Below are 12,637 nucleotides of genomic sequence, written 5' to 3' on the forward strand. Positions count from 1 at the left end.
TCCTGCGTATTTTACTCGAAGCCCAAAACAAGGTTCATTGTTATGTATTTATAAATGGTACTGTAAATTTTATATTTTGAATTAATAATAATATATATCTCGGCACTGTAATGTAATTTTGTTGTATCTTTTCATTCATATCATATCATTCATTTCTTAATCACTTTAGGCTTTGTTTTGAATGACTTATAAGTAAGTTATAAGTAGTTTTTCAATTATAATTTATGAAATACAAGATAAGTATGTGAGGAGAGATCAACATGCTTATTAATCATGAATCTAAATAAGCTAGTTTTCTCTACTACTGACAAGGCTTCATGATGCGCCATGTCATAACTTCTTGTGAATGTATTGTCCTTCGTTAGAAAAACCTTGCAATTTTTACTAAAAGGATTCCCTGTATCATCAAATTAGAGTATCTCCCACACATTCTATTGACAGTCTTGTAACAAAATCAATTCCTTTCAGTATTATCCACGAGAAAATGTATGTTAAAATCTTATTATTTATTATTTAAAATATCAATATTAATCAATGAAAAGCACATCTAACCACCTTATTGAAATACTGGTTAAATCATTACCTTCGTTTGAAAATGAACGGAATTTTCAAATCTACCATATTTAAAATCATAAAATAAATATTGAAAAACTGAAAAAGAAAACTGCACTTGACTTTGAATATGAATAGTTCTAAAAAAAAGTACTATCTCAGTCTTTAATATAAGAGTTAGTTTAACTTTCAATTTGATCTCAAATATAAAACTCCAATCCACTTTGTTTTTCATATTTATCCATTTTTTCCAATATAATCTTTGTAGTAGTTGCACATATTAAATGTTTCATCAAGCGGTAGTTCAAGGTAATACTCATAATTAGCAGTGTCATTTTAGAAAAGATAACACCTATTTATTACAAGTAACTAACTCAATAAAGTTTCTTAATCTACTCAAATTAGTCAACTAGTTCTTGTATTAAGGATCCCTTTTGCTAGAGTATATATAATAATTAAGATCCACACATTACTTTTTTATTTTTTCTTTTCTTGGTTAGTCATGTTAATAGCACCTAAGTGTGTGATGACTGTTCTTTTAAAACCCATTTAGATCAAAATTTTCAATTTATTCAAAAGATTAACCATGATAGAAAAGAAGAAACCTTAAAATTTTAAAATCACTATCATGGTTAAAAGAAATAAACTTATTACGAACATGTCGATACTTAACTTGGGCCTTAGACTTCCAAAGTCCAGAAATATCATTCAACCCTTAGCCCAAACAAAACTCATACTTTCAAACGAATGTCACGTACAAAGCCTTAGAGACCTCTAGCTTTCTAATAGCCCTCTCATCAATTAGCAGTAATCAAATGTATTAGTTCACAACATCAAAATAAATGAGCCCTATGTGGCAATATATAATAAATTAGCACATAAAACAAACGAAGGGAGGCTATACAAGCTGTGATAGCACACTAAGCCTCTGAGGCCTTCCCTGACAGATCATCACCTGAACTATCACCTGAAAATGTTAAACCACAGGTGAGACAAATGCCTCAGTAACCAACTTTCCAACTCATCATACATACCAACACGTGCTCGTGAGGTGTCAAGTGGGATAGTTATTAATTCTTAAGAAACATAGATATGTCCATAGAAATATAATTTTAATCATCTAAACCCTCACTATGGGGGCCAACACACAAGCCACATAAGTCTATCCCTCACTATGGGGGATCAATCAGACATATAGGCCTATCCCTCACTTTGAGGGACGAATAAGAAGCCACAAAGGCTTATCCCTCGCTATGGGGGAAGAAGGAAGAAGCCAACCAATGTGCACCAATAGCGGCCTTGCCACGTGGTAGGATAGCGCTCAATCTAAAATCCAAATAACAACCAATGATTCACAATATCATTAAAATGTCTTAATTTTTTCTCAGTATAATCCATAAGATATAAATCATATATCTTTTCCAAACTTCTCAATCACAATTCTAAAAATCCCACAAGACAATTTTCATAGCTCAAAAGATATAATATATCTACTCAAATTCCCAATAACAAATATTATTCAAAAATAAGAAAATACTCACAAACAACATATTAGTACATATAACAAGTGGAAAGTGGTTATCTCTCGTCAAAGTAATAGAAGGATTATCACGAGGTCAATCCTTTGCTCAACCAATAATTAATTTACACAATTAATATAACCACATATTAATATAAACTAATTAATTAATTAATTAATCGAGCTTATATATTAGTTAAATTCCTAATTTAATTTAATTTTCATTCTAAATTCTCACAACTCTTATAACCCAAAATTAAGTACTTTAGAACTAACTGATAATTTTCTAACAAGCCAAATTATTTATTTACATCCACCAACTTATTTACTTTAATAAAAAGAATTTTTCAAGATTTCTAAATATGAAATTCCTATATTCTAAATTCTAAAAATCTCATTTGAAATTTAAACCTCAAAACCGAACTATCAAAAATTCAATAGTGTCTCAAATATTTATATATATAAATGATCTAATCAAAATTTTAATGGCATATATATTTTTTCATGAATAATAAACTTTGACTACAATAATTATTTTAAAACCTCCAGTCACCCAATAAATAAAACTAAATTGATTAAAATCTCAATAATATGTCAAACAACCCAAATAAATTATTTAACTTAATTTTAATCGGTACAAATATGATATATCTCATAAATAATATTTTTTTAATTAAAAATTAATTTTTAAATACTAAAATCAATAAATGGATAAATCTAAATCGATAGAAATGATCTATTATAACAGATCTATAATACTATGGTTAACACTCATTAAAACTAAATACTTGCTCCAAATTCTATACCAAACATTTTCTCTAGGTAACATAAAATTACTATCATTAGATAGATCTGACTAAGTAGAACAACTTTCATGAAGAGAATTTTGTAATTAGAAGTAGTTTTACTTACCAAAATGATCTGTAATGATGAAAAGAGAAGGGAGAGAGAGCGACGCTGTGAGCAAACAAAGTAACGCGGAGAGAGAGAAGGAGAAGGAGGAAAATGACGGGGATAAGGTAAAAAGAAAACACTCGGGGTAAACTGAAGTTAAAGACCCTAGTAAAACAGAAAAAATAACATTTTGAACCCCTTTTTTTCAATTTTTGAATATTTAAATTCTTAGAGTAGAATTTAAGATGTTACAAAGTGCCTTTTGATGTTTTAACAAGCTGATGAGATATCTTAAATGAAAATGAAACCAATACGACACCAAAGACAGCCATGAAAAAATGTGTTATCTAGAAATTGTTAGATTCTTTTACGACAGAGTATAAGGTTTATAGAAAGGGCAGTTTGTCCCCTTTCATAAAAATGTCCTCACAGCGATCTTAAATATAAAGTCTATTTAAAAACTTCATTTGATTTGATACTAAATAGACAAAATCCAATTCCATCTTGTCTCATATATGAATTACTTTTCTTTTTCATAATACCCCTATTTATTATGATATGTTTATCTTTACGCATTAAATTCTAAGGGTAATTTTAAATACAGGTTACAAATTCTCTATTAATTTTAAATAATCATCCTACCGTTGTTGTACTTTCCCTTTCATTATAGACATAAGTCATAGGAGACTTTAGAGACAATAAAAAGTTTCTGGGAGAATTACTTGAGGCCTCAAAAATGAAAGATAATTACTAAAAAGTTTTAATAATAAGTAAACAATTGAAACTTGTTATTTTCTGCTCCACAACTTGTTACTACAAGCTACTCAGTTGTTATGTGACCATTTTTTATTTAATTAATATGTTCCCTCATTGGGGCCTTACTGCAATTCTCATAGTTTTCCCCCATTTCATTGATGATTGATGGGTTCCAGAATTGTCCTAAAGACAAAATGACCTGCCTGAGTGAGAATATACATAGGCCGAAAAGAATTGGAGGGACATATTCTTCCTACCACATGAATTTTCCAGATATTGAGGTCTTGTAATCCAAAGTTTGTAATTACTTGGACAAATATGAACACTTGGAGGATTCAAAATGTGAAAATGCGAGGAAACTTCCCATCCAAGTTGAAAATTGTCCACTGAGTTCACCCTTGATGAATGAAAGGACTGACAACAACCACCTAATTGATGGTAAAACTCAAGGGAACTAGTTTCGGTATTTATCACAGTGATAAGCATTATAATACGCTACAGTGAAATCTACACCAATTCAAGTACAATTTTAATAGTCTAGATTTAAAATTTTTAACCAATAATTTTTAATTTTTTTTAAAAAACGCAGTTAAGAGATTATATTTATTTTGAATTATCTACCTATTAAAAATATTTTTTTAAAAAACGCAGTTAAACTAATTCCTTAAACTTAGAAAAGTATCAATATAATAACATCAGCAGTGACGACATTGGAATTGCGACATTAATTTATAAAAGGCCACTCGCATCTGCGCTATACACCAATAGTCAAGATGAGAGCCCTAGGAAGGAAGACGCTTGCCAAGTTGTTAGCTGTGCTCTTCATTGCTGTTCAGTTTCATATGATCCCAATCCCAATCTCTCTCGCCGACGCGGCAGAGCATCAAGGATCCTCCTACCACCGGCCACCTCTGCCATCTTATATCCTTAATCATTTACCATGTGCTAGGCGTGCAACTCACAATCCTAATCCGCCATGTACTAATAGTGCCTGCATTCAATGCCGAGATCCACCTCCACGAAAGAGGCATGACCTCAAAGGCCATACAAATTTAAACCACCACCGAAAAGAAAGCCACCAAGCCCCGCCCTGAGTGAAACTCAAAACTGAAGTAAAAGAGGTTCCAAATGGGCATCACAAGTCACCGTCAAAATATATGATTATATAAGAAAGCTTATATGTAAGATTGAGCCTACTTTTTATTCACGTTTAATGCTCTTTTTATAGATATATCAACTATTACGCGTGCTTGTTTTAGACTTTCAATGCCACATTGTCTTTTCTTTTAATAATTATACCTTTCCCTCTTATAGCGTCTTCTTTTCATTCTACTAATCTCATTTCTCTTTCCCTCTATTAAGTAAGCCACAAATTAAATTAACCTTGCCGGACCTTACTAATTACAAACCCATGGTCAAGTCTAACGAAGTAACTTAATTTGGAGGTTGGTAATGTGTGTTTGGTTTCACGTTAGAAACCACCAAAACCATAGTTCATTTTTGATGATTTTTTAACCTGAAACTAAACACGCGTTTTGCTTCATAGGCCCAGGATCTATGCTAGTAGAGTTAGCAAGCAGCCGAGTGATTAGTTCACATATGGAAAGGCAAAGAATGAGATAGGGGGAGAGAAACACATGCTTGGTGAGATGATATCACAAACATTGAAACTCTGCAAAATTATGTTAAGCGAACATAGCATCAATAATTATTGATAGTTTTGTTAAAATAAAATTACACCAGTTTTACTCCGACTTAAAAATTAAATCATAATTGAATCTTTTGAGAAACTTTATGAACTATTCTTAGTCCAAAGACTCAAGATAACTGGGCGACTTTTCCACGGAAAAGGGGTGCGTCGACTTGACCTGAAAAAGTTAAAAAAAATTAGCATAAAGATAAGATGGTGTTTGATAGGAAAGGAACAAAGCAAGGAAAACCAAAACAGCAGCTTCCTCAGTTGGAAAACCAAACCTCAGATACTTTCTGGGGAGGAAGGTTATGGGGAAGACAGAGAAGGGAGTGTGTGCAGATCTCAACACGTTGCATGTTCGATGAGTTAAATAAATAGATTATTGAATTTTTCCCTCTAGTTCTTCTCTTCCTTTATTCACCTCGTTTCCCCCTTCTTGCTTTCTATCCCACCTCCAATTTTTCTCTTCCCCTCCTCTTTCTCTCCTTTCCCCTTTCCCTTCCCTGTCATGTATCAATCTATTTTTCAGAGTCAATCTTTTGCAGTATTGTTCATGAGAAAGTGTAAGTTGTGACAAATGTTAAAATCTCATTTTGAAATACCAATACTTAATTAAAACAAGATATAGGAATCACATGCATATTTACCTTCCCAAATATAGAGACTGGGACTTATATAATTATTGATTGTTCCAGCCTTCCTCTTATCCATATGATATTGATCCCATATGGCTTCATTAATTTCTTCTTATCCTTTTCAATTCTTCCTTCCCAAGACAATTAGAAACTTACCTAAATCACATGCATATATTTACAAATTACAATTACTTTAACTTTATCCCCTTCATTATTTTTTCCCTTATTCCTCAAGTTTCTTTGATCCTTATCTACTTCTTTCTTTCTTCCCAAGCCCTAGATTTATTTTTATCATTATTATCTAACACTTTATTTGTTTTATACTTTTGCCCCCAAAAAATTTAAATATGTGATTTTAGTTCTTAGAGATCATTCTATCTATTAATGATATTGTTTTTGGACTTATGCTTAACCAAGCTCAGTAACCTACCTAATTTAAGTTTATTATTGAATTTTTAGACTTAAAATTTGAGATGTTACATAATTCCTGATCGGTATTATAAAATATCCCCAACCACATTATCCAAACAAAATATAGGTTAAGTCAGTTAAAATAAAATCAAATAAAAAATTTATTATATTTAACATCATGAATTGTATCTTGACATGTTGAAAATGAAAATTGCATTCTAATTTTAGATATCGACAATCTTGGAAAAAATATAACTAGTATAAAAAAAGGGAATGATGGTACCATTGTATCATATCAAAACATATACTACCTCTGATCCTTAATATAAAATCAGTTGACTAATTTAAAAAGATTAACAAAATTACCAAATTACTTAATTATAGCATATGTTATATTATATCTCTAAAATACTTATGTAGATCATTAGATTATATATCAATTTATGAGTCAGGTAAATTAGTTCAATTTAGGAAAAAATGATAAATATATATAGTTTAAAATAATTCAATAACTTTTTTTAAAAATAAAATTAGTCAATTGAGTTTTATATTAAGTACCGAAGGTAGTGTGTGCGTGTGTATATATATTAGAACTAAAAGATTCTAAAACTTTAACAAGAGAGTTTTTGGCCACCCTGTCTGTTGAGTAACTTTATATTTGTGGCAAGCTTCAATCTCCCATTGTCTGTTGAGTAAATTCTGGATCTCACAGACAAGCTAAAACCCCTTCGCTCCTCCATTCGTATACATACATGCAGGCATTTATACAAGGGCTAAGGTCTAATGTGTCTTTCTCTAATAGTCTCTAATGCCGTTTGAAATTTCCTAAATTTCCTCGTAGCATATATTTATATATCCAGGCTAACTCTAGAATAGATTTATTTTATATTTATATATCATTTAAAATTAATATACATTAATTAATTAATTAACCCCAACTGTTTTTATATGTTTTTCTCTTGGCGATTTGATCTTTCCTGACTTTGAAGTTTATGGGTGCAAGTAGGGAGATGGGAAGGACATAGGTGGGCTCTAGTTAACGTGATATTTTCCACTTGAATGAAATATGAAAAGATGTAAAACCATTCTTTTTGATCTTCAAGATGTAAACACATCTACCTTCATTCACAGAATTTCGCAAATATTAGTTGTCATAATCAGATGAGCTCCAAACATGTTCGAATTCTTAAAAAAAAAAATTCAATCTCTTGGGGCCCATCAATGGATTGTAAGAGATTTTTGAAAATCTCCTCATTTAAAGAGTCAAAGAAAGTGGCTGAACGCATTATGAATACATTTGAATAGTCTATATTAAATACTATCTCCAGTCCTATTTATAAGAGCTAGTTGACTAATTTCAGGAGATTAAGGAAAGAAGTTAAGTTAGCTATTTGTAATAAATAGGTGTTGTCTTTCCTAAAATATCCATACTAATCAAGTGTATTGGCTAAAACTATTATTATTAGAAGGATTATATTGAAAAAAATGCATAAATATGAGAGACAAAGTGTATTGGGGTATTATATTTAGGACTAAAATAAAAGTCAAATAAGGTCTTATATTAAGGATCGGGGTAGTATTAATTTAGTAGCGAAATCCATTTTCAAAATATTATTGCATTCAGACTGGGACGTAAAGATAAGACATGCATCCAGGGAAACAATCAGATGTGCCGACTTCCTGGCACGAATGGCCCACAATTTGATGGAGGAATATTGTGTGTGGACAAATCCGCCTACTGGTTGTTTGAATCAACTAGGATTAGATTCCGCGCAGCCAAATATGGTCATGGCGGACCGCAGTAGTTAGTAGCTCAAGTTTTAACTTGCCTCTGTAATATAAAAAAAAAAAAATATTATTGCATTATTGCAGGACCTCACCATCCCTCTTTTTTTTTTTTTACCAGCATCCCATTTAATTTATGTCCAATCTTTCGTTTTAATTGACTAATAATGTTAAGCGGACACAGAAATTTCCACCATGGATGCGACCCACAACTGCCATCCTTTTTTTTTTTTTGTAATAAACTTTTCTTCATATTTCTGTTGATTGCCTAAATCAAGCTTTGAATATTTCGCATATGTTTTTTCTTTGTTATAAAATCTTTCTGAGGTATACAATTAATTACCCGGCAACCATCACTCTCAGTATAGTATTTATTCGAAGCATTAATGTCCTTCTGGGTCTTAAGTCTAGTAACAAGCCATATGCCTTCTACAGACATGGGAAATCTTATCTTTCATTTCTGCTTTATCTTCTTCATGATTTGCCCAGGGTTACATGCGATTCTGAGCATAAGAGAGTGAGAATACTGAGTCTTGCAAAGATGGGTCTTAATGGAAACTTACCCTCACAGATTGGCAATTTGTCGTTCTTAGTAAAACTTGACCTCAACAGCAACAACTTGTGTGGTAAGATGCCAAAAGAGTTGCTTCAGCCGCACAGGTTAGAAATTCTGAACTTGAGTTATAATGCATTCAGTGGAGAAATCCCAACTCGGATTGGAAGCTTATTTAGGCTTCAACACTTGATTCTTGGCAATAATAGTTTCGGAGGCATCATTCCTGCAAGTATATCCAATTTGTCAAAGTTGGAGACCTTGGATTTGAATTCTAATTCCCTCCAAGGATCTATTTCCTTTGATATTGGTAGGCTTCAACATCTTAAAATTTTACGGCCTCCTGTGAACCGCGTTTTTTAAAAAAAGAAATAACACCTAAGTGCCTTTTGATGTTTTAACAAGCTGATGAGAAATCTTAAATGAAAATGAAACCAATACGACGCCAAAGACGGCCATGAAAAATTGTGTTATCTAGAAATTGTTAGATTCTTTTAGAATAGAGTATAAGGTTTATGGAAAGGGCAGTTTGTCCCCTTTCATAAAAATGTCCTCCCGGGGATCTTAAATATAAAGTCTATTTAAAAACTTCATTTGATTTGATACTAAATAGAGAAAATCCAATCCCATCTTGTCTCATATATGAATTATTTTTTTCCTTAATAGCCTTATTTATTATGATATGTTTATCTTTACACATTAAATTCTAAGGGTAATTTTAAAGACATGTTACAAATTCTCTATTAATTACGAATAATTATCCTACCGTTGTTGTACTTTCCCTTTCATTATAGACATAAGTCATACGAGACTTTAGAGACAATAAAAAGTTTCTGGGAGAATTGCTTGAGGCCTCAAAAATGAAAGATAATAAGTGAAAAGATGAAACTTGTTAGTTTCTGCTCCAAAACTTGTTACTACAAGCTACTCGGTTGTTATGTGACTTTTTTTGTTTTTTAATAAATATGTTCCTTCACTGGAACCTTATTAAAATCCTCCCATAGTTTTCCCCCCATTTCATTGATGATTGATGGGTTCCAGACATGCCCTAAAGACAAAATGATTTGCCTGGGTGAGAATACATAGGCCGACAAGAATTGGAGGTACATATTCTTCCTACCGCGTGAATTTTCCAGATATAATCCAAAGTTTGTAATAACTGGACAAATATGAACACTTGGAGGATTCAAAATGTGAAAGCGCGAAGAAGCCTCCCATCCAAGTTGAAAATTGTCCATCGAGTTCAGCCTTGATGAATGAAAGGACTGATAACAACCACCTAATTGATAGTAAAACTTAAGAGAACCAGTTTCGGTGCTCATCGCAGTGATAAATATTATGAAACGCTACAGTAAAATCTACACCAATTCAAGTACAATTTTAATGGTCTGCATTTAAATTTTTAACTAATAATTTTTAAATAAAAATTATTTTTTAAAAAAACTTGTCATTAAAAGATTATATTTATTTTGAATTATCTACCTATTAAAAATATTTTTTAAAAAACAAAAGTATGAAAAATTAAACCTCTTTATATCAAATTTGAATAGTTGAGATTCGATGAGTATTATAGTATTTATCATTGTGATGAGCATTGAAACTAATTCTTTAAACTAAGAAAAGTATCAATATAACGACATCAGCAGTGACGACATTGGAATTGCGACATTAATTTATAAAAGGCCACTCACATCTGCGCTATACACCAATAGTCAAGATGAGAGCCCTAGGAAGTAAGACGCTTGCCAAGTTGTTAGCTGTGCTCTTCATTGCTGTTCAGTTTCATATGATCCCAATCCCAATCTCTCTCGCTGACGCGGCGGAGCATCAAGGATCCTCCTACCAACGGCCACCTCCGCCATCTTATATCCTCAATAATCCACCATGTGCTTCGCGTACAACTCACAATGATAATCCACCATGTTTTTAGAGGCTTGCTTTCAATGCAGAGATCCACCACCGAGAAAAAGCCACCAACCCCCGGCCGCCCACTGAGTGAGCCTCAAAACTGAAGCAAAAGAGGTTCCAAAGGGGCATTACAAGTCACCGTCAAAATATATGATCATATATATCTCTAAAGCTTAAATGTAAGATTAAGACAACTTTTTATTCACGTCTAATGCTCTTTTTATAGATATATTCAATGCCACATTGACTTTTCATTTAAGGATTATACTTCTCGCTCTTATCGCGTCTTCTTTTCATTCTACTAATCTCATTTCTCTTTTACTCTATTAATTAAGCCGCAAATTAAATTAAGCTTGCCGGACCTTACTAATTACAAACTCATGGTCAAGTCTAACGAAGCAGCTTAATTTGGAGCTTGGTAATGTGTGTTTTGTTTCACGTTAGAAACCACCGAAACCATAGTTCAATTTTGATGACTTTTTAACCTGAAACTAAACGCGCGTTTTGCTTCATAGGCCTAGGATCTATGCTGGTGGAGTTAGCAAGCAGCCCGCGTGATTAATTCACATATTGAAAGGTAAAGCATATAAAAACAGGTTAAAGATATATGTAGGGGGAGAGAAACACATGCTTGGTCAAATGATATCAAATACATCGAAACTTTGCAAAATTAAGTCGAGCGAACACAACTTCTGTTGGAAATTGTGTGTGTAAAAAAGAACAAGTCCCACATTGCTCAAGGGAATGAAAGCACAAGTCCATAAATAGTAGCTTGTGATCTTAAACCAGTGAATGGGCTTGGGGGGAAGGAAGACCTCACGTGTATGACCATGAGCCACTAGTAGCAAATGCAATGAAAATTCAGCAATTTGAATTTTGATTTAAGCTGATCTAAGAACTATGATTTTATTACATTTGAATTTTGAAAGCTTACCGTTTGGTTTTTCACACTCCATCAATAACGTACAGGTTAATTACCGTTAACACTCAAAATGTATATGTTGCTTAGATTTATTGCCGCAACATTTGTAATTGAGTTTTTAATCACAATTAACATGATTAAGTCAGGGCCCAACATCTCTTGAGTCTGTGGCCTATATAAGGCAGAGCCTACATGAGGTTTAGGAATCCCACACTTGAGCTTTTATGCCTCTCATTCCTTTATAATTTCCGTTGCCTTGCTAGGTTTATTTTTCTTCTTCTGCTATTCTATTCACCTTGTTCTTGCAAGAGGAGTCCTTTTAATCCTGGGGAGTGCCACTTCCTCATCTGTCGATGGTCACGGAATAGCTTTTAAGGAAAGCGCTCATAGGACGTGACTCGAACTAATCATTTTCTAGAGGTGCTACCGCCAACAATCTTAAGAGCTAGTTACATCAATGGAACAACCTCACAACACTGTTGGTCAGAGTGACAATGATGCTACCCCAGTCACTGTTTTTCCCACAGCGGTTCCTATTCTTAGGCTATTTCTTGACACTTCAAAAATAAAGACATTTGATGGAAGGAACTTCAAGTGGTGGTAGGAGCAAGTTTATTCTGTCCTTAATTGACATGCATGAAGTAGCTGTTGCTCTTGCTCAGTCTGAACCAGCCCTAGATGCTGATCAAGCCCAGAAAGATATTTGGACACATGCTAATAAGGTTTGTAGACACACTCTTATCAGTACTTTATCTAATGATCTGTTTGATGTGTACTGTGTCTATAAGAAAGCACACAAGATATGGGAATCTCTTATCCTCAAGTGCACTGCTGAGGATGTTGAAAAGCAAAAATTTGTGGTAGGGAATTTCTACAAATAGGAGATAACCAAAGAGAAAGAAATCAAGCTTGAAATCAATGAGCACTATAAAAAAACATCATATTAGCGATAGAATTTAGTGACAAAATTATCAAAATTAGCAACGGAATTTTTTCTGTCACTAATTCC

At 32.7% G+C, this 12,637-nt stretch overlaps 1 protein-coding gene across 1 annotated transcript; it reads left to right on the plus strand.

Annotated features, from left to right (window-relative positions):
* Positions 1 to 5,624: 5,624 nt before the first annotated feature.
* Positions 5,625 to 9,161, plus strand: LOC114753201 (receptor-like protein 12). Its single transcript, XM_028941862.1, has 2 exons — positions 5,625 to 5,719; positions 8,735 to 9,161. Exons 1-2 carry the CDS (start codon positions 5,625 to 5,627, stop codon positions 9,159 to 9,161), a joined length of 522 nt encoding a protein of 173 aa, XP_028797695.1.
* The last annotated feature ends 3,476 nt before the right edge of the window (positions 9,162 to 12,637 follow it).

Source organism: Neltuma alba, unplaced genomic scaffold (assembly GCF_004799145.2).
Source record: "Neltuma alba isolate B1F8T4 unplaced genomic scaffold, ASM479914v2 tig00007765_pilon, whole genome shotgun sequence".
Classification (NCBI taxonomy): Eukaryota; Viridiplantae; Streptophyta; class Magnoliopsida; order Fabales; family Fabaceae; genus Neltuma; species Neltuma alba.